Source organism: Myotis myotis, unplaced genomic scaffold (assembly GCF_014108235.1).
Source record: "Myotis myotis isolate mMyoMyo1 unplaced genomic scaffold, mMyoMyo1.p scaffold_m19_p_11, whole genome shotgun sequence".
Taxonomy (NCBI): Eukaryota; Metazoa; Chordata; class Mammalia; order Chiroptera; family Vespertilionidae; genus Myotis; species Myotis myotis.
Window position 1 is genome coordinate 54,447,571 of NW_023416315.1, and position 23,489 is coordinate 54,471,059.

The following is a 23,489-nucleotide window of genomic DNA, read 5'->3' on the forward strand; positions in this document are numbered from 1 at the left end:
GATTCCCAATCAGGGCACATGCCTGGGTTGTGAGCTCGATCCCCAGCGGGGGGGCTTGCAGGAGGCAGCAGATTGATGATTCTCTCTCATCATTGATGTTACACTCTCTCTCCCCCACTTCCTCTCTGAAATAAAAAAAAAAGAGTTGTCAAGAAAAAAAGCAACCTGAAGTGTGGTTTATGCTCCACAGAAATGAACTAGCTTAAGGACCATCGTGTAACCTGAGACACTTTGGGAGTTTGGTCTACACAGACTGAGTACTAAGGCTTCACCACATTGTTATCCTTTGTCCCGATGAAATTTCCAGGTCCTTAAACTTACTTCACCCTGGGTCTGCACTCCTTGTATCTTGTGAATTTTCATGTCAAGGAAGAAGTCTAACTTCTTTAAGACTCTGAATCTGCCCTGTCAAGCTAACTGTATATAACAACAACATACTAGAATGTGTCTGCTCTGCGGAAGTGCACCAGCTCAAAGAAGTACGGAAAACATTGTCAAACAAAGCTGAACAATTCAATGAAAGGACTGCTCAGAGCCCCTAATTCATCAATACATACAGAAAAAAAACTCTAAGACTATTGGTACCTAAAATTATTTGCCCATGAAATACGTCATCTTCCCCCCCCCCCCGCCCCCTGCCAAAAACATACCACGCAGAGAAAAGCATAACCTCTGCACATATTTGTTCCAAATGTCTTTCTCTGGCTCATAAGAATATTCTTTCTGAACTACCCATACAATCAGGGAAAAAACTGTTAATACACCCACACACAAATGTGTACATATTACCAGATGCAAGTTTCAAACCAATAGTATTCCAATTCTAAACCATAAAGGTAGTTCCATGTCCTCTTATGGACACCTCAGTACCTCCTCCTGGATCGCTCTCTGCTTCTGTCTCTAGAACTGTGCCCACTTCTCTGGTGGCTGCGGCTGCGACTTCGACTGCTAGAGCGAGATCTGTGGCGGTGGCGCTTCTCCCGAGATTTAGACCGAGTTCTCCTCTTCCGTTCTCGTGACATGGAGCGAGATCGATGTCGGCGATGCTCTCTGGACCTGGATCTATAAAAAAAACACTTGATTTACTTTTTAGCTTTGTCAACACTACACTGCTCATTGACTAAAGCCTCTCTTTAAACAGAAACTATCCCTTAGTAGCTTTGCTTAATGCCAATTCTATTCAAGTCAACTAAATCCACACTAAAACTGCTGGTATCCTATATAATAAAAGGCTAATATGCAAATCGACCAAACGCCAGAATGACCAGTTGCTATGACATGCACGGAGGTCAATCAATAGTGTATAAATTGCCCTGGCTGGTTTGGCTCAATGGACAGAGCATAGGCCTGCGGACTGGGGGGGTCCCAGGTTCAATTCCGGTCAAGGGCACATGCCTGGGTTGTGGATCAATGATTCTCATCGCTGATGTTTTTATCTCTCTCTCCCTCGTCTTTCCTCTCTGAAATCAACAAAAAAATATTTTTAAAAAAATGTTTTTTAAAAAAGTGTATAAATTTACATCAGGAGCCAAAACCGGTTTGGCTCAGTGGATAGAGCGTCGGCCTGCGGACTGAAGGGTCCCAGGTTCGATTCCGGTCAAGGGCATGTACCTGGGTTGCGGGCACATCTCCAGTGGGGGATGTGCAGGAGGCAGCTAATCGATGTTTCTCTCTCATCGATGTTTCTGACTCTCTATCTCTCTCCCTTCCTCTCTGTAAAAAATCAATAAAATATATTTTAAAAAAAAAAATTTACATCAGGAATATAAAAAAAGGAAGGAAACCAATCTGTATCACTACTACACATCAGGGATTGTATTATGTAGGATTATTGTAGATTCTAGATGTTTTATGGAATAAATTTCATTTAAACTTCTAAGACTTTTAGTATACTTTAGATAAAGCATGTACCTGATGGACATGGATAGAAGGGAGAAGAGGCATGAAAAAAATATTGTTTAGAATAAACTTCAGCTCTCTGGATTAGAGAGGTTTTGTATGACCACTAAAGTAAGTTTGGCCCAGCTGACATGGCTCAGTGGTTGAGTGTTGACCTATGATCCAGGGGGTCATGGTTCAATTCCTGGTCAGTGCACACACTTGGGTTGCAGACTCGATCCCCAGTGGGGAGCACGCAGAAGGCAGCCAATCAATGATTCTCTCTCATCATTGATGTTACTCTCTCCCTCTCCATTCCTCTCTGAAATCAATAAAAATATATTTAAAAAAAGAAAGGAAGAAGTTTGAATGTCCACAATATGCCTAGTCACAGTATAATCCAAACAGAATAAGACAGCCCGGCTAGTGTGGCTCTGTGGTTTAGCATCAACCTATGAATCAAGAGATCACGGTTGGCCGAAACCGGTTTGGCTCAGTGGATAGAGCGTCGGCCTGCGGACTGAAGGGTCCCAGGTTCGATTCCGGTCAAGGGCATGTACCTGGGTTGCGGGCATATCCCCAGTAGGAGATGTGCAGGAGGCGGCTGATCGATGTTTCTCTCTCGTCGATGTTTCTAACTATCTCTCTCCCTTCCTCTCTATAAAAAATCAATAAAATATATTAAAAAAAAAAAAAAAAAAAAAAGAGATCACGGTTGGATTCCTAGTCAGGGCACATGACCAGATTGTGGGCTCAATTCCCAGTAGGGGGCATGCAGTAGGCAGCCTATCGATTCTCATCATTGATTTCTCTCTCTTTCTCCCCCCCACCCACCTTCTTTTTCCTGAAATCAATAAATCAATAATATTAAAAAAAAAAAAACCTAGAAGGAAAAACACTTCTGTAGCCTCCACTTGGTCACAAAACTAACTTGTATATTGTGTGTGGTGAGAGGATGGCATATGCGGAAGACAGAGAACTGAGGGGAAAAAATGAGAAATAAAGGTATGAAACTTTGTTAGAAGAGTCACTTAATATAATAGTACAAAAGCACATTATTCAGGTGTTACATGTGCAAACTGATTTTATTTTCCAATGATTATTTTGTTCAGTGAACTTTAAAGCATTTAGTATATGTCAACATTATGGTCAAAGAAAGGCACATACTGTGGACATTAACAACCATAACTGAATAGAGTATTTCACACTTGACAAGAACATTTCTGGCCCTGTCCAGTTGGTTGGGCATTCTCTCAAGTAGCTAGAGGTTGCTGGTTTGATTCCTGGTCAGGGCACAGGTTTTGGGCTCGATTCCCAAAGGGGCATGCAGAGGCAGCCAATCGATGTTCCGATTTTACATTGTTTTTCTTTCTCTTTCCCCCTTCCCTTCCTCTCTCTCTAAAAATCAGTAAAAATATTTGTATTACATTTTTATTGATCAAAGAGAGGAAGGGAGAAGGACCGAAAGATGGAAAAATGAGAATCATTGACTGGCTGCCTGCTACACGCCCTAGTGGGGATTGAGCTCACAACTTGGGCCAGGAATCAAACCATGACTTCCCCATTCGTAGGCCAAGGCTCAACCACTGACCAACACCAGCTAGGCAATAAAAAAGATTTTTTAAAATATTTCTGATAAGAAGCAGGGGGAGCCTTAGGCGGTTTGACTCAGTGGATAGAGTCAGCCTGCACACTGAAGGGTCACAGATTCAATTCTTGTAAAGGGCATGTACTCTGGTTGGGAAATCTTTGGGAGGCAAACATTTAATGTCTCTTTCTCTCTCTGTCTCTCATCGATGTTCTCCTGTCTCTCCCTCTCCTACTCTTTCTAAAAATCAATGGGAAAATATCCTCAGGTGAGGTTTAACAAAACAAAACAAAATTATTTTGTTTTCCATATTTCTTGGAGCTGGTGCACATCCACAGAGCAGACACATTCTAATATACTGTTGTTTAATCTGCACAATAGGTATGCGTTGTTAAATACAGTTAGCTTCACAGGGCAGATTCAGAATCTTAAAGAAGTTAGATTTCTTCCTTGACATGAAAATTCACAAGATACAATTTTATGCAGGGGGGAAGAGCATAAAATTCATTCAATACAAGTTTTGCCAAATTATATTTTGGTTAATCACTCATTTTGAGCTATTATAATAAATCTACTTCTTTCAATGTATTACTTCATGTATCTTTTTAAAGTTATCCATCATTCAAAAAATATTTACTGGATGCCTACTGCATTGTTCTAAGATTGTGTTGCAATTACACGGGTGGGCAAGAGTATGTTTATAGTTTTAAGGGAAACACAGTTTATTCTTGTATTGATACTTATTAATTACTGTATTTTACACACAAACAATTGTAAACCTACTTTTGACCAACCCATATATTCCAGATATGTGGGCAATAAAAATAGGTGAGGTAGTAAAAAAAGAAATGGAGTGTCTTTGGAGGACTTAAACAGAGCTGACAAGATTTATTTCACTTATACAAATCGTTTAAATACTTTTGTCAGCAAAGGTAACCAGCTTGCATTAACCAACCAATGAACAGAACAGTATCATCACTTGATGCTTATCCTTCTACTCTGGATGTGAGAAACTCACATCGTAAATAGCTAACACACCTGTCCTCTTTGTTTACTAATGCCTTAGTTTTTTTTTTTTTTTTTTTTTTTTTTTTTTTTTTTTTTTTTAAATATATTTTATTGACTTTTTACAGAGAGGAAGGGAGAGGGATAGAGAGTTAGAAACATCGATGAGAGAGAAACATTGATCGGGTGCCTGCTGCACACCCCCTACTGGGGATGTGCCCGCAACCAAGGTATATGCCCTTGACCAGAATCGAACCCAGGACCCTTCAGTCCGTAGGCCGACACTCTATCCACTGAGCCAAACCGGTTAGGGCAATGCCTTAGTTTTTTAGTGCTTTAAGCAGAACAATAACTGAAAGGCTAAGAAGCACTTAGGGGCATCTAAAACATATAAGGTTTTGTTTTTTAAAAAAATGTATTGATTTCAGAGAGAAGAGCGAGAGATAGAAACACCAATGATGAGACAGAATCATTGATTGGCTGCCTCCTGCAGCCCCCTACTAGGGATTGAGCCCGTAACCCAGGCATATGCCCTTGACCAGAATCAAACCCGGGACCCTTCAGTCTGCAGGCCGACGTTCTATCCACTGAGCCAAACCAGATAAGGCAGGTTTTTCTTTTATAAAGACAAATGCTCCAGTTTAGAGGGAAAAGTTCTTGGGAAATAGTTACTCATTAGAATTAGGAGTACTTAGAATGTTTCAAAAAAAATGTCATCTGAACAAGAGGAATACTAGAATTTCAGTAAGAATGAGAAAGGGCATTCTAGGTGGGAATAAATTCATGAGAAAGAGTCAAGAATAAGAATGAGAATGGCAAGTGAAGAATTAAGAAAGATAAAGTACACCATGTTTTCCCACCTTTCTCAGATAGAAAACAGTTATTAGTAGCTAGTAAAAATTGTACAGAAAGGCTTCAAAAAGCCCCCAAATATGAAATTCAGAAGTCAAAGAAAAGTGTTATCATGTCCTTTTCCTCTTGAAGGCTTTGAGTGCCCCTTTCAAGCTTTTTGTGATCAGTTACCAAGGGTAGTAAAGTACTAACTCATAGAAAGTCAAGATTGAGGCATAAAGTAAACATTTTATTTTTAATATGTTTTTATTGATATTTTTAGAGAGAGAGAGAAAGGGAGAAGGGGAGAGAGAGAGAAACACTGATATGAGGAACAGCGATCAGCTGCTTCCCGTTTGCACTCTGACAGGGCATTTTCATATGTGCCCTGACCAGCAATCGAAATGGTAATGGTGACCTTTCAGTGCACAGTTCACAGTACACACTGGCCAGGGCTAAACTAAATATTTTAGTTTCCCTTACTAACCCACCATGAACCTCTCATTCAAAAATGTATCCAATTATTTAACCTACTTACATTTTCAACACCTCTTAGAATGTTTCTTAGATGCACCAACCAAATTGATTTAAAAAAAAAACACAATATCCTGTCACATATTTACCCTGAGCTTCTAAAGATTTTAAAGAAATACTCTGGCCCTAGCTGGTTTAGCTCAGTGTTTAGAGCATTAGCCTGTAGACTGAAGGGTCCCGGTTTCAATTCTGGTCAAGAGCACATGCCCAGGTTGCAGGCTCAATCCCCAGTAGGAAGCGTGCAGGAGGCAGCCAATAAGTAATTCTCTCTCATTATTGGTGTCTCTATCTCTCTCTTCCTTCCTCTCTGAAATCAATAAACATTTAAAAATAATTTTAAGAAGCTAACTTTGCCTTAAAAAAAAAAAAAAGTGCACACAAATGCCAATTAAAAAAAGAAAGAAATACTCTGGCCCAGCCGGTGTGGTTCAATGGTTGAAAGTCGACCTATGAACCAGGAGGTCAGGTCACATGCCCAGGCGGTGGGCTGATCCCCAGTAGCGGGCATGCAGGAGGCAGCCAATCATTGATGTTTCTATCTCTCCCTTCCTCTCTGAAATCAATAAAAATTAAAAAAAAATTTGAAAAATAAATATTCTGAAATGTTTTGTTTTCCCCCTAACTCCAGGGCACTGTTTACATAATTTTACTTTGATAAAACTAAACTATAGTGCATGCGTATCTTCTGAACAGTTTCTTCTCAAAAGATACTGCCTGAACTTGAACTACAAAAACATTAAGTGTACTAATCTATTAACTCTCGTTCATTTTTAAAAGGCATTTTATCTATAACACCCATATTTGGAAAAAAAAAAAACAGCTTCACTGCTTAACTTGTATTATACCTACCTTTTGGGATTCTTGCTATGTGATCGAGACCTAAAAAAAAACAACAATAAAATCTATTTTTAGAAAAGTAACTATAAATGGGAATAAGTATGCTGGGCTGTTAAAAATTACATTCTTTTTGATTTGTAATTTTTATGTTAATTTTATAAATATAAGGCATGTGTATGCACAGAAAATTTTTCAAAATACACCACAAACTCTACAGACTTCCCCACCTTGGCATATGAATTCTCTTAACTAAGAAACCTGGTTCTTAACACAGTACATCACAACTCACTAATTCTCCAGAAACCACTTACTTTCCAACGCTGGAAAAATTCACTGTCATTTCTTCCTTCCCTCTGGGAACAGAATAAAATTTCTATGATCTGAGATGTATACACTTTGGATCTGCAAACTCATACTATAATCTCTAGAACACCCAAATCAATCTTATAACATGTTTTCCCTCCCTCCCCCCTTCCTTTCTCCCCACCCAAGGGTATGTTTTATTGTTTTTTGAGAGAGAGAGGAAGGGGTAGAGAAAGAAACATCAATATGAAAGAAACACTGATCAGCTGCCTCCTGCATGCGCCCCAACTGGGGATTGAACTGGAAACCTTTTGGTATACAAGATGACACACCAACCAAGCCACCAGGCCAGGAGGCACAACATGACACATAAGACACTCTTATATTTCCTAGCACACAATTAACACTTAATAGATAGTAATAGCCAATATTATAGTTTTTTTGTGGAGACTATAAAATGGTGGAAGCATGGCTTTGGAATCAGCCTGATGTTTCAACTCTGGTTCCCCCACTCACCATCTGTGTGACCTTGGCAGACATATATATTCCCCTCAGCTTAGTTTGTCATTTGTAAAAGAGGGACAGTGATATCAATTTCACAGGGGGTTGTAAAAATTAGATGAACTGCTAGAGATAAATTCTTAGCACAGTGCCTGGAAAATAGCGCTCGTAAGTAATAGTAATTTTCTTTTTTTAATATATTTTATTGATTTTTTACAGAGAGGAAGGGAGAGGGATAGAGAGTTAGAAACATCGATGAGCGAGAAACATCGATCAGCTGCCTCCTGCACATTTCCCACTGGGTATGTGCCCGCAACCCAGGTACATGCCCTTGACCGGAATCGAACCTGGGACCCTTCAGTCCGCAGGCCGACGCTCTATCCACTGAGCCAAACCGGTTTCGGCAGTAATAGTAATTTTTATCATTACCCTTTTCAGTACCACAGCTGGAATCCTATGCGGTATAATTTTGAACTCACTTGTAATTTCCTCATCTTCCGTACTTAGCTATAATACTTCAGTTCATATATAGATTAAAATTTTTAAAAAAGCATTACTGAAATACACTGCGTTTATAATTATTGTTTAAAAGAATTTGTCAAGTGGCAACAGAGAAGATGCAATGTACTTTCTTGTCATCTACAAATGTGAAAATGTACTTCAGCAAAGAATATTTTTTTTCTCATTTGATTTACCTCTGTTGAATCATTTATATTAGTGGCACTACATTCAGTTGAATTTTAAGTTAAACTGAGATTTCTAATGCCATTTATATTATTTTAAATATTACAATATTGGGCAATATCACCATCTGAGTACACAAAAGAGAATAGAGCTAAAGCTGTGAGGTGAACTTTATGGTAAATGAAGAACATATACATCAATGGAGGAATGACAGCACTTCCCCAAAGAGGAAGATGGCCCGGCCATCATGGCTCAGTGGCTTAGTGTCAACCTATGAACCAGGAGGTCACGGTTTGATTCTCAGTCATAGCACATGCCCAGGGCTGCAGACTCGATCACCAGTAGGAGGTGCAGGAGACAGCCAATCAATGATTCTCTCTCATCACTGATGTTTCCTATCTTTCTCCCTCTCTAAAATCAATAAAAATATTAAAAAAAAAAAAAAGCTTGGAGGAAGTTGGCATGACCTATACGTATTATCAAGGGTAAGGCATTTAAATTTCAGAGATGTGTAAAACAATTAAGGGAACACTATAAATTAGAACTACACATGTGGGAGAACCAAGATGGTGGCATAGGTTAACGCTGGAGTTTGCTGCCTTGAACAACTACTTCAAAAGTGAAACTAAAAGACGGAACGGACATCACCCAGAACCACAGGAACGCTGGCTGAGTGGAAGTCCTACAACTAGGAGGAAAGAGAAATGCATACGGACACTCAGAGGAGGCACAGTGCTGAAGTCAAATTCTGAGGTGCGGAGTGCGCGGAGCGGGCTGGCGGCGGAGGGCGCGGTTGGCGTTTTCAATCGGGAGGGAGTCGCAGACTCTGAGCTCCAGATACGGGCGAGTCTTTAGGGACCCAGACTCAAACGGGAGAAGCGGGACTGTCTGGCTTCGGTCAGAGCGAGTGCAGCTTTCTCTCCGAGGTTTGCAGCGGGTGCTGGGACTCAGAGAGGCAGAGCCCCTGGGGACAGGACTGAGAGCCGCCATAACTGCTCTCTCCGGCCCACCCTGTTGATCCTGTGCGACCCGCCCCGCCCAAGCCCTGCACAGAGGCATTTGCTGGATAGCCTCAGGCAAAGGCTAGATTAGCACCTCCCTAGAGGACAGAAGTTCTCTCACTGCTGACACAGCTGATTCTCACAGCCACTTGGCCTGGAGGTCAAACCCTCCCTGGTATTAGCTACAACAATCAAGGTTTAACTATAAGACTGCGCACAAAGACCACTAGGGGGTGCACCAAGGAAGCATAACAAAATGCGGAGACAAAGAAACAGGACAAAATTGTCAATGGAAGATATAGAGTTCAGAACCACACTTCTAAGGTCTCTCAAGAACTGTTTAGAAGCCGCCGATAAACTTAATGAGATCTACAAGAAAACTAATGAGACCCTCGATGCTATATTGGGGAACCAACTAGAAATTAAGCATACACGGACTGAAATAACGAATATTATACAGACTCCCGACAGCAGACCAGAGGAGCGCAAGAATCAAGTCAATGATTTGAAATGCGAGGAAGCAAAAAACACCCAACCGGAAAAGCAAAATGAAAAAAGAATCCAAAAATGCGAGGATAGTGTAAGGAGCCTCTGGGACAGCTTCAAGCGTACCAACATCAGAATTATAGGGGTGCCAGAAGATGAGAGAGACCAAGATATTGAAAACCTATTTGAAGAAATAATGACAGAAAACTTCCCCCACCTGGTGAAAGAAATGGACTTACAGGTCCAAGAAGCGCAGAGAACCCCAAAGAAAAGGAATCCAAAGAGGACCACACCAAGACACATCATCATTAAAATGCCAAGAGCAAAAGATAAAGAGAGAATCTTAAAAACAGCAAGAGAAAGAAACTCAGTTACCTACAAGGGAATACCCATACGACTGTCAGCTGATTTCTCAACAGAAACTTTGCAGGCCAGAAGGGAGTGGCAAGAAATATTCAAAGTGATGAATACCAAGAACCTACAACCAAGATTACTTTATCCAGCAAAGCTATCATTCAGAATTGAAGGTCAGATAAAGAGCTTCACAGATAAGGAAAAGCTAAAGGAGTTCATCACCACCAAACCAGGATTATATGAAATGCTGAAAGGTATCCTTTAAGAAGAGGAAGAGGAAGAAAAAGGTAAAGATACAAATTATGAACAACAAATATGCATCTATCAACAAGTGAATCTAAGAATCAAGTGAATAAATAATCTGATGAACAGAATGAACTGGTGATTATAATAGAATCAGGGACATAGAAAGGGAATGGACTGACTATTCTTGGGGGGGAAAGGGGTGTGGGAGATGCGGAAAGAGACTGGACAAAAATCGTGCACCTATGGATGAGGACAGTGGGTGGGGAGTGAGGGCGGAGGGTGGGGCGGGAACTGGGAGGAGGGGAGTTATGGGGGGGGGGAAGAGGAACAAATGTAATAATCTGAACAATAAAGATTTAATTAAAAAAAAGAAAAAAAGAAAAAAAAATGATACAATATGTAAAAGTATAAGGATATTCAAAAGACTAGAGAGAGCATTTGAGATCTTGCTTCTAGCATATGTCATCACCTTGGCTCAAATAAACTCATTTAAGAAAAAAAAAAAAAAAAAAAGAACTACAGGTGAATCTTTTGTGGCATACCTGCCCATCCTAAAATTGTTGAAATTATGAACAACACATACAAAGAATGTTGCCACCAGAGTGCCAAGCAGTTTGTTGATAATGAATAAAAGTAACCCAGAACATTTAAACATTGTAAAAATGAAGATTTATATGATTCTATCAACCAATACCAATATAAAAATAACTATTAATACCAATTAAAAATAATTTATTATTAAATAAACATTTTAAAAGTTTATAGCCCCTAGAATTGAGTGTAGAATGAAAGTAAATTTAATCAATAAAACAAAAAACCCAAACGTTTTATCAAGCATAAAATATATCATAAAAATAGTTCCGTGCCAACCTGGTACAAATCTATTCCATCATGAAAATCAGGGGGCTAGAAAAGAGTTTTACATAGCTTACAAAACAAAGATGTGACTCTCTATTACTTCTTTAATACACTTTAAAGGAAAAAAGGGCCTTGACTTTAATGGCCATTACGTTAACATACTTGCACAAACACTGTTTTGCATGGTAGCATTTTAAAGAGTAAACAAGATTTCCCATGTCTACATTTGCTAACATCTAAAATCTTATACCAATCACATCTCAAAGTTGAAACAAGAGTTTCAACTTCAAATACTTGGACTATTCAATTCATCCATCACTCCATACCTCCTCAACTTTTCCCTTTCTTCTCTCTCCCTTTCTTCTCTTCGCTTCAGGCGTTCCTGGTTTCTTTTCTCCTGCTTCTCAGCTACCACTCTCTTAAAAGACAAAAAAAAAACAAAAAACAAAAAAACTAAGTTTAAATAATAATAAATGAGAAGCATTATTTATTGGGTCCATTCTTAATGAGCATTATCCTAAACTTTAGCCAGATCTGGTTTCCAATATTGTACAAGTAACATCAAAATCTGCTAATAACAATTCAATTTTGATAAAGAAAATCATTGGACTTACAGGTCTGGTTTCTAAAATCTTTTATCTTTTTGTAAAATTTATAAAATTTCATGGTCCTCCATGACTACTTCTATTTTTTTTTAAATTTACTTGTTGATTTTTAGAAAGACAGAGGCAGGAGAAAAAGTGAGGAGAGGGTGAGGAGAAGGGGAAGGGGAGAGGAAGAGAGAAACACTGATTTGTTGTTCCACTATTTGTGCATTCTGGTTGCTTATTGTATATACCCTGACCAGGGATCGAACTCGCACCTTGGCGTATCAGGATGACACTCTAACAGAACTGAAAATTAGTTCTATAAATTTTTTCTCCTCTGAATACTTTTTGGCATTATTTTGTATTTTTTTAAAAGAAATCAACCATTATAAATCACAAGTTCCCATGCTCTATGATTTCCAATATAGAAATGTTTTGTCACTTCCAATTACCATCCTGATGCTGCTGTTTTAAAAACAGCAAAATGCTAAACTGTTCTGTTGCTAGGTCTATCTGCAAAGACTCCCAAGTAGGTATCATTTGCCATACTGAAACTCATTTCGTCATTTTTTTAAAACTTACCTGAGCGAGATCATCTTCGCTACTCAGAATACAGAGCCACTATTAACTACAATACTCATCCACTCTGTTTATGTTTAACTCCTCAGATATACCTTTTGTTTGCTTATCCTCTCAAAAGAACTCAGCAGATAAGAACTTGTTGCCTTTCTCAGGACAGCTTACATATTTGACAGTGATTGTCCATTTTTAAAAAATAGGTTTCATTCTAACTTCTTTCTGAAATGGAGGCAGGAGTGTAAAATAAAACCAAAGGTCCTACCAGATTGCTATGTAGTGAAGAACTGCAAAATATTTCAACTAAATATTTGGTTCATTTTCTCAAACTTCCTTTAGAGTAAATATTATATTACTTATTTTATAGGAAAAAGAGAAAAACTTAGGGGACTTTGTATAAAATAGTTTAAAACCAGTTTCCAAGATTCCTACTCCGTCATATTCAACTATTACCTCCAAGAATAGGGGAATAGTAATTAAAGGTCTGTCTCTCAAATATTATCCATTAAACCAATGGTATCTCCATTTGAAATCCTACACTATTCAGTATGAGTTGTGAAAGGGACTCACGGTCAAGATTACTATATGAAAAGACTACTAATACAGATCAAAAGAATGAGTGGTGCTGAAACCAGTTTGGCTCAGTGGACAGAGCGTCAGCCTGCGGACTGAAAGGTCCCAGGTTCGATTCCGGTCAAGGGCATGTACCTGGGTTGCGGGCACATCCCCAGTAGGAGATGTGCAGGAGGCGGCTGATCGATGTTTCTCTCCCATCGATGTTTCTAACTCTCTATCTCTCTCCCTTCCTCTCTGTAAAAAATCAATAAAATATATTAAAAAAAAAAAAAAAAAGAATGAGTGGTTAAATCAGATAAAGTGATACTATTCAATATACCTTTAATTCTTCAAGCTTCTCTCTTATTTCAATAAATCCCAGGTGCAGTTTACCCCCAAAATGATCAGCCAATCGTCTGTCATTATCATGAAGACCTAAATAAGCAGAGCAGACTTCACAGACTCGAAGTTTCTGCTGTTGGAAACTGGAAGCTGGCATAGAATTCCGATACACTTCCTAGACAAAAGTGAAAAACAATGTTCATATAAACTTCATGGAACATCATACAATTAAATAAAATACACTTTTCTAAAGAACAAAATGTTTTCAATGAATACACAAAAGCATGGCATTTTGTCATGAAAATTCTAGATTCTCCATAACCCCCCATCCTCTGTCTCAGGACCTCTTCACTGGGGATAAAAAAAATTGGAGCCCCGAATACTTTTTACCAAGAACTACTGTATCTACCATGATACAGAACACAACTTTCTGAAAGTTTTTCTCAATGTTCTGTTTTCTGTAATTTTTGTTAAAAATGAGATGTAGCAACCCCAAAACTTTATCAGTGAAGGATCAAGGAAGTAGAAGTCGCCCATGCTTGCAGAGAAGGCATGCACGTTTTCTCTATCATTACAGCTTCCTTCCATTGCCTTCTTTCTTACACATCCCTTTGGAAATGTGGATGGGACATACAAATAATAAACTTCCTACTAAAAGTAACAATTTATAAGACAAGTGATGAAAAATGCCTTACTAAGATTTAAATATCTTATACCCAACCATTTTATTTATATTAAGTTCATTAATGAAGTAATTAATATTAGTGGGTTGGTATAACCACTGTATCATTTTTTCCTTGACAGAATTCTGATTTTTGTTTTGAGCATACACAGTTAAAAACATTTCCAAGCTTCTGTGTAGCTCTAAGAAAATATAGATATAAGTGGACATTGCTGGATATAATCTATAGGAAAGTTCTTTAAAAGGGAGTCAATACATTCAGACAAAAGTAACCAATAACCTGTGAATCAAAAAGTGATGGAAAACAGAATACTTACAGTTTCAAAATGTCAATACCAAACACTAACATAGTAACATCATAGTTATGGGACAAACCACTAACATGGGCCTTCTGACAGGATGAAACATTACTTTAGTGGTATTCCTGACAAAATCTAACAAAAATCAGACAAATCCAAACTTAAGGACATTTCACAAAACAAATATGTGATCAGCTCGTCTCTAGAGTACACAGTAAAAAGTGATCTCTTGAGCTTCTTGCATATTTTCCATTGCGTTTAGTGCAATACCATAAACATTAATAACATGGCACCCAAATGATTCTCTCTCATCATTGTTTCTCTTTCTCCCTCTCCCTTCCTCTCTGAAATCAATTAAAAAGAAATATATATATATATATATAATGATGTCTCCAATACTGTATTATGAATATCACTTAGAATACTGTATGCCATTAAAATTTTTTAAAAATATTTTTATTGATTTCAGAGAGGAAAGGAGAGGGAGAGAGAGAGAAACATCAATGATGAGAATCACTGATCAGCTGCCTCCTGAAGCCCCCTACTGCGGATCGAACCTACAACCAGATATGTGCCCCTGACTGGAATCGAACCTGGGACCCTTCAGTCCACAGGCCGACACTCTATCCACTGAGCCAAACCAGTCAGGGCAGTATGCCATTAAAATTTTGTGATGATTCATTAGTGTATAGGCTAGGCTACTGTGACGCAATCTTATTGATTATACTAGGCCAGATATTTTCAACCGGTATGCCACAAAAAATTTTAAAACATGCAATACCTGACTATTTAGTCAGGGGCACTGACCTCTTTTCCCTTAGATTGCCAAGTAAAAAAATGACAATAGCCCTAGCCAGTGTGACTGGGTTGGTTGAACTGTGGTTCCATACACCAAAGGGTGACAGGTTTGATTCCTGATCTCGGTACATACCCAGGTTGCGGTTCGATCCCACAGTTGGGGCTTGTAAGGGGGGCAATCAATTGATGTTTCTCTTATATCGATGTCTGTCTGGTCTCTCCCCTCTCCCTTCCTCTCTCTAAAAAAAAAGGCTTTAATAAAAGACTTAAAAAAAAAAAAAAAAAAACCCCAAAAAAAACCAGCCAACACAATAGCCATTGAGTGTAAATGAATTAAAATTATACAGATTGGCAAAAAATATATTTTTGGTGTGCCATGGAATTTTAGTAATTAGTTTATGTGTGCCATCAGATGACTATTACTGCTTCTCCATTATTTTAGCATGAATTATTATTATATGTGTAAATAAACATAAAGTTCTTTTTCACATTATCTTTTTCATTTCTGATGTCTAGTGTTAGTCATATGTTAAACAGCTATAGTATTTTGTATCATGTAAGACAGTATTGATGTTGGTACTGAAGATGAAGCAGATGACAAACTTACGATATCGATAAATGCAGTGTAGTAGTATATTTTCATTTCACTACCTTACTTTATTGTAAGAATATTGTATATAATACTTAAACATACAAAATCTGTGTTAATCAACTGTTTTTGCTATCATAAACAGTTGGAAGAGGAGGAAGAGGAAGGAGAGGAGAGGAGGACGGGAGAGGAGGGTAGGAAGGAGAGGGGAGGGGAAAAGAAATCACAAGCAATAATAGGTAAATATTTTTAATTGAATTACAATGAAAATCTGTGGGATGCAGCTATAGTTGTGCTTAAAAGAAAACATATAACATTAAATGGTCTAAAATCAATGACCTAAGCTTCTGCCCAAGTCTATAACAAATTAAACCCAGGTGTGATGCAGTTATAAGCAATGGAGACTACTGCAAAAGTGGAAAATATAATCTCATATGAAGGCATTCAATTTCTTACAAAACAAAATAGAATTTGGGCCAAACATAATAGAACTTTGTGTGCAGGATATCAGATTTTAACTGTGCTGTGGAGGAAGAGCTGAGGCTCCCAAGGTGCTAGCGGACTGTACTGAGGTGGGAAAAGAAGGGAGAATGCTACAGTTGCATGGATGTAAAATGGAGAATAGGGCATCATAGTAACCACATATATGCAGTGTGTGTGCACGCGCACACAGACACAAATGACTGCTGTATATGACTAGTTAGTTAATTTTATTTACCAGTTATAAATTTCCTTTCAATGGCTCCAAATTCCAAAAACCACAAATTTTGATATATAACCCATCAGTATGACATGGACTAATTACATATGTTCTGAGAAGTACATACTGCCCTGGCCAGTTTTGTTCAGTGGTTAGCTTGCCAGTCTGGGGGCCAAAAGTTCTTAGGTTCAATTCCAGGCCCAGGGCATGTTACCTTGGTTGCAGGTTCAATCCCTGGCCCTGGTCAGGGCTTAAGCAGGAGGCAAACAACCAATATGTCCCTCTCACATCAATGTATCTCCTCTCCTCTCCCCTCCCCTTCTCTCTCCCCCTCCCTTCCACGCTCTCTAAAAAAAAAAAAAAAAAGGAAAAAATATCCTCACTCCTCCAGTAAGGATTAAAGAATAAATAAAGTATAGATAATAAGGCTCTATAGACCAACATTAAGAATTTAGTTACCTCTGCTTCTCTTTTCTTTGCCCGTGCTTTCTCTACTTCATCCATTACTTTTTGAGATTCTTCCACATTTCCTTCAGCTCCTAGTTGTTCCACCTTAGCCAACAATTTACCAATTTCTTCATTTAACTCATGAACACGTTCTGCCTAGAAAGTAATAGAAAAAAGATCATGAAGAAAAAGCTGACAAAGTGTCAAAGTATTTCAGAAATGCTCAGAAGAGTTATTATATGAGGCAATATAATTATAAACAATGCTTTCTGAGCACATCATAAATTCGTGAGACATTAGGATGTTTTGAGCTTGCCTGCCTTCACTTCGGTGAAGTCAGGGATACATCTGATCTCTATATAAACTAGCACTTTGCATCCTCGGCTTTGGCAGTGTATTCCAAGTATAAAATACCTTTTCTTCTTGGGATGTCACCCCTTTACCTCACTTGCTGGCCTAGTGAATGTCTATTCACTGAACAAGATCCAACTGGAGTCTATTCTGTGAAACGTTCTTGATCAATCATTATATTTCACCTCCACTTACACACAAAAGCAGAGAGCCAAATCCTCTTTTGTGTTACTTTTGTATCTTTTACTATTACTTTTATATACACTGAGTGGCCAGATTATTATGACCGGCCAGATTATTATGACCACCCCATCAGTATTTCATTGATACTTCCAAAAATACTGAATACTGGAAACTTCCTAAGCAAATACTCTCAAGGTTTTATTATTATTATTATCTGCATAACTAATTCACTTCATTGTACTGATGGGGTGGTCATAATAATCTGGCCACTCAGTGTATATCATACCACATTAAAGATAGCTATATATATTTCCCATCTTTGTATTTCCAATGTCCAACAAATAGCATTAGCTCAAATATGAGTTAAAGATATAAACTGGTGCTGATGAATTCTCTTTGAATGAAAATATGACTTTAGATATCTGGCTTATGGGCAAGTCAGTTACTAGGTGTACAATTTTGGTCATATTATTTCACCTGAATCTACTTCCTCATCTGACTAGTAGGAATTAATATCTCACAAAGCTATGAGAAACAAGAAAATGTGCCTTGCACATACATTGTGCAGTACATTACTGATTTTTAGTATAACAGCATGACAACCCTTCTCCCTTAGTCCATGTCTTTTCACTGGGATTAATTTTTTCCTTGGGATTTGATATGTCTCCTCCTCCTCCTCTTCACCTTCAGCACCACCATCATCCTAGTTCATTCCTTTTCTTTTAATGGCACTTGATAGATACACACAGACTATTTTTTGGCCCTAAGTAAGTATTTATTTATAATTGATTACATTATATTAGCAAATCAATTATATTAGCAAAGAAGGTTCTAATTTGATATGGACATCTGATCTCAATAAAATAAGACTTCTCAAATAATCTTTACTTCTCAAATTTCCTTCAATCCAAGATATTCACCCTTCAAAGAAATTTCCAACTCTATTATCATTACCTCTTTAACAAAGTGGTATTTTTCTTTGAATGATTGCATTAATGCCCCAAACTCTTCATCCTTCCCTGTACCCATGTCCTTCACTATTTTATCAAGTATCATCATATTCTGAATCTGAACTTGGCCACATAGTTAACTGGCTTTGGTTAACAGGACGGTAGCAAACATGACACAAGGAATGGCTTGAAAAGTGCTTATATGAATGAGCTTTTGTACCTCAACTCTCACTGTGAGAAATTAGTTCAGTAACCTCCAGCTGATTGGGAGACAAGGAAGAGGGCCCCGCTAAGACAGGAATAAATACCCAGTCAAGTTCAGCCTAAATCAGTAGTCAATGAGCTAAATAAATACTTACTGTTTCCAGTCCCTGAATTTTGGGGTAGTTTGTTAAACTGCATTTTGGTAGTGATGGATAACCAATACAACTTGGGGTCTAGCCAGCAATTTTGGATCCCTTTCAACCATGATCCCTTGTACTTTAGTATGTCCATCTTTATAATCCTGATCTTCAGAGAACTTTTCAGAAGTTGGTTGAAAGTGACCTTTTCACAAATAAGGGAATCCACTTCCCTTTGTACATACATATCTAAGCACTATAATAGTATTTAATGCTGTCATGTAAATCCTACCTGGATAACTATTGCATTCTCCATTTTCATAAAATGTACCACACTACATGGAATGGTACAGAATGTTATAAAATAGTAAGTCATCAAACCAACAAAATGCAATACATGGACCTTTTCTGAATTCTGATTATATAGGAAAAATAAACACTGTTTATTAAGTAATTTTTAAACCTTGTTAACTTCATGGATATGACTCTGTAGTTATATTTTAGAGGTGAAATGATACGACACTTAGAAGTTGCTTATCTATATAATAAAAGCCTAAACGGCCAGGAGCTGCCCCCTGGTTGTCAGTGAGCCCCCACCGGGGGAGCGCTGCTCAGCCAGAAGCCAGGCTCACGGCTGGGGAGCGCAGCGGCAGCAGTGATAAGGAGCAGCGAGAAGGCAGGCGGTAAGGAGCAAGGGGTCCCGGGCTGCGAGAGGGATGTCCGACTGCCAGCTTAGTGGGGAGCAGGCCTAATCTGGCAGGCGGACATCCCCCAAGGGGTCCTGGACTGCAAGAGAGCACAGGTCTGGCTGAGGGAGCCCCTAGTGCATGAATTTTGTGCACCAGGCCTCTAGTAAAATAATGAAACAACAGAAAGCTGACAGCTTTGAATCCATTAGGATTTGTTGTATTTTTCTCTACTTTTGTGTATAAGTTCACAACAAAATATTTTTTAAAAATAGAGAGTTGCCCTGGTAGAAGTAGCTCAGTTGGTTGAGGCTTGTACTGTGCACCAAAGGTTACCAGTTTGATTCCAGGTCAAGGCACATACCCAGGTTTCTGGTTTGATCCCCAATTGGAGTGCATGCTGAAGGCAGCCAATCGATGTTTCTCACATCAATGTTTTTCTCTCCCCCTACCTTCCCTTCTCTCTCGAAAACCAATAAAAATGTATTAAAAAAAAGAAAAAGTAGTGAGTAGACAAAACTCAACATTTAAAAAATGAACATTCTTGCCAAAACCGGTTTGGCTCAGTGGATGGAGCGTCGGCCTGCGGACTGAAGGGTCCCGGGTTCAATTCCAGTCAAGGGCATGTGCCTGGGTTGCGGACACATCCCCGGTGGGGGATGTGCAGGAGGCGGCTGATCAATGTTTCTCTCTCATCGATGTTTCTGACTCTCTCTCTCCTTTGCTCTCTGTGGAAAATCAATAAAGTATATTTAAAAAAAAAAAAAAAATGAACATTCTTGCCCTAGCCTGTGTGGCTCAGTTGGTTGAGTGTTGTCCCATGCACCAAAAGAAGACCGTTTTGATTCCCAGTTAGGGCACATGCCCAGGTTGTGGGTTCAACGGGAGGCAACAGATTGATCTATCTCTCTTACATTGATAATTCTCTCCTCCTCCTTTCCCCTCTTTAAAATCAATAAAAACATATTTATAAAAAAGAATGAACATTCCATTTGGAAAATGGGCATAAGACATACACAGATATTTCACCGAAGAGAATATTCATATGGCAAATAAGCACATGAAAATGATGTACAAAGTCATTACTCATTAGGGAAATTGAAACCACAATGAAATGTAGTAACACACATTTCAGAATGGATAAAATAGTGACATCATCAAAATGCTGACACAGCCCTAACCGGTTTGGCTCAGTGGATAGCGCGTTGGCCTGCGGACTCAGGGGTCCCAGGTTCAATTCCGGTCAAGGGCATGTACCTTGGTTGTGGGCACATACCCAGTGGGGAGTGTGCAGGAGGCAGTAGATCGATGTTTCTCTCTCATCAATGTTTCTAACTCTCTATCCTTCTCCCTTCCTCTCTGTAAAGAATCAATCAAATATATTTAAAAAATTAAAAAAATTAAAAAAAAATGCTGGCACAAATGTGAACAAAGTGGATCACTAACACACTGCTGGTAGGAATGTAAAATGGTACAGCCACTCTAGAAAAAAAGTTTGGTATTTGCTTCCAAAACTAAAAATGTCCTTACCATATGACCTAGCAATTGCAGTCTTGGTTATTTATCCCAGAGAAATAAAAACTTATGTCCACACAAAAATCTGTACATGAATGTTTATTGCAGCATTATTGGTATTAGCCAGTAACTAGAAACAACCCAAATGTCCCCTTCAATATGTGAGTGGTTAAACTGCAATATATCCCTAACCCTAACCCTAATCCATACCATGGAATACTACTCAGAAATAAAAAGAAATGAACTACTGATACGACAACTTGTATGAATCTCAAGTTGTGTTGAGTATAAAAAGCCAATCTTAAGAGGATACATACTGCATGATTCCATTTATGTGATATTAGGTGAAATAATCCTATATAATAAAAGACTAATATGCAAATAGAGCAAACAACCGGTTGCTATGACATGCGCTGACGGGGGGGGGGGGGGGGGGGGCGCGGGGGGGGAACGGAACATGCGGGTGTCGGCAGCAGGCATCAGAGCGCGAAACATGGTGGGCGTTGGCTGCAGCGGGATGGTCAAGCAGGTGAACAGGGGCACCAGACCAAGGCAGGGCGCCAGACCAAGGCGCAGTCGCTGTCAGGGTGAGCCTCTGGTGGTTACTGAAAATTCTTTGCTTCCGCACACCGTGGTCCCGCCCAGTGCTCACACCTGCTGCCAGCCCCGGCCCCACTCGCTCCACTGCCGGTGCTGATTGCTGGGAGCCAGCAGCGGGTGTGAGCGGCGGTTGCTGACCCCGATCGCCCCTCAGGGCTTCTCTACCTCCCCCTGATCCTGAGGGGTGATCAGGGCAGCAGCTGCCGCTCGAACCCACTGACAGTGCCAACCCTGCTCATACCTGCTGCTGGCACCAGTCTCAATGGCTCCGCACCTTCAGCAGGTGCCAGTGGGACCGGTGCTGTCAGCAGCGGGAATGGCGGGAGCAGGACTGCCAGCAGACAGGGGACCAGGGGCTGCAGCAGAAGGGGCGGGGAGAAGGGGTAGAGCGCGTGGAGGATGGGCCGAGATCCGCCTGTGCCCACCGCAACCTCTCAGCCCACAGTTCCTTTCAAGGTGCACGAATTTGTGCACAGGGCCCCTAGTATAATTATCAAGACAGAAAATAAGTTAGTGGCTGCCAGGGGCTAGAGGAAAGGGTGGTGTGGCTATAAAGGGGTAACATGAGGGAGCCTTGTGATGATAATGCTACAATTAATGTAATTATTATAATATTTATCCTATTTGCACGTGATAAAACTGCATAGAGCTACACACACAAAAAACAAGTAAATGCATGCATTAACTGGTGAAATCTGAATAAAATACAAAGACTGGACCAAAATTAATTTATTGCCTTTGACATTGTACTGGTTGTGTAAGATATCTTAACATAAGGGGAAGCTAGAGGAAGAGTACATAGAATTTCCTGTTTGTCTTTGCAAGCTTCTGTGAATGTAATTTTTCAAATTAAAAGGTGAAATTATATTCTGTACTATTAAAAAGATTGAGCGTCGGCCTGCGGACTGAAGGGTTACAGGTTCGATTCCAGCCAAGGGCACATGCCTGGGTTGCGGGCTCGATCCCCAGTGGGGGGGGCATGTGGGAGGCAGCCGATCGATGATTCTCTCTTATCACTGACGTTTCTATCTCTCCCTCTCCCTTCCTTTCTGAAATCAAGAAATATATTTTTTAAAAAAAGATTGAAATTGTTACCTTTGCTGCCACTTCAGCACTAATCTCTTCTTGAGTTTCTGCTAATCTTTTCTTGGCCACTTCTGTTCTTCGATCACAATCGGCAATAAATGACTGCAGATGATCCATAGCCTACAAAGTTCAATTAAAAGACAATTACTTCCAGAAAAATCAACTTTCTTCAGAAATATCTTTACTCAAACTTACACTTTTAAGTCAATAAGACATATCCGTGGGTGAGCAATTTTAAAGAAAGTGATCAAGAATCTCACTTCCTTTCCAGCTGACAGCTGTGCTTATATTTCCATTTTATTTATATATATGTATATGTATATATATATGTATATATATATATACATATACATATACATATACATATACATATACATATACACACACATATATATATATAAAGAGGCCCAGTGCATGAAATTCGTGCACTCAGGGGCGGGTGGGGTCCCTCAGCCCAGCCTGCACCCTTTCACAGTCCGGGAGCCCTCGGGGAATGTCCGACTGATGGCTTAGGCCTGTCAGTCAGACATCCTTAGTGCTGCCGCGGAGGCAGGAGAGGCTGCTGCCATCACCGCTGTACTTGCCAGCCGTGAGCCCAGCTTTTGGCTGAGCAGCGCTCCTCCTGTGGGAACACACTGACCACCAGGGGGCAGCTCCTGCATTGAGCATCTGCCGCCTGGCGGTCAGTGTGCATCATAGCAATCGGTCATTCTGTTGTCCAGTCAATTTGCATATTAGCTTTTTATTATATAGGATATATATGAATGTATGTATAATTTAAATTATAAGGGTTTTATTTAAAAATATAAATTTACTCAGCACATATCAAATTCTAAAAATGGTTGGTTAACCCAAAAATTTCTTGAAAGTGAAAAGCAGAAAAGAAACTAGAAGAAAATAATAGAGAACTCATCACCTCAGAATGGGGAAGGCCTTTCTAATTAATCCAATAGAGATTTTGAAAAGATTAATTATATAACAATAAAAATATTCTGCAAGGCCCATAACTACCAAAAGAAAAACGGGGTGGGGGAAATGCAAAGTATTATCTGAGGGAAGGACTAATTTTCATGTCAAGTTAGTACAAATCAACTAA

General features: G+C 39.3%; 1 protein-coding gene across 24 annotated transcripts in view; it reads right to left on the reverse strand.

Moving 5' to 3' along the window:
* LOC118666623 (putative RNA-binding protein Luc7-like 2) overlaps window positions 1-23,489 on the reverse strand; it is a 62,977-nt gene that overhangs the window by 4,441 nt on the left and 35,047 nt on the right. For 19 of the 24 annotated variants that reach the window (XM_036329049.1, XM_036329055.1, XM_036329054.1 and 16 more), the window contains 7 exons: window positions 22,403-22,513; window positions 16,694-16,837; window positions 13,165-13,341; window positions 11,433-11,524; window positions 6,985-7,026; window positions 6,686-6,715; window positions 871-1,062 (listed from right to left, as the gene is read on the reverse strand). In XM_036329049.1, the coding sequence (XP_036184942.1) occupies window positions 871-1,062; window positions 6,686-6,715; window positions 6,985-7,026; window positions 11,433-11,524; window positions 13,165-13,341; window positions 16,694-16,837; window positions 22,403-22,513 (788 nt within the window). Of the gene's footprint in view, window positions 1-321; window positions 1,063-6,685; window positions 6,716-6,984; window positions 7,027-11,432; window positions 11,525-13,164; window positions 13,342-16,693; window positions 16,838-22,402; window positions 22,514-23,489 lie in introns of all 24 variants that reach the window. The other 5 variants (XM_036329060.1, XM_036329062.1, XM_036329061.1 and 2 more) reach the window with 3 other exon arrangements.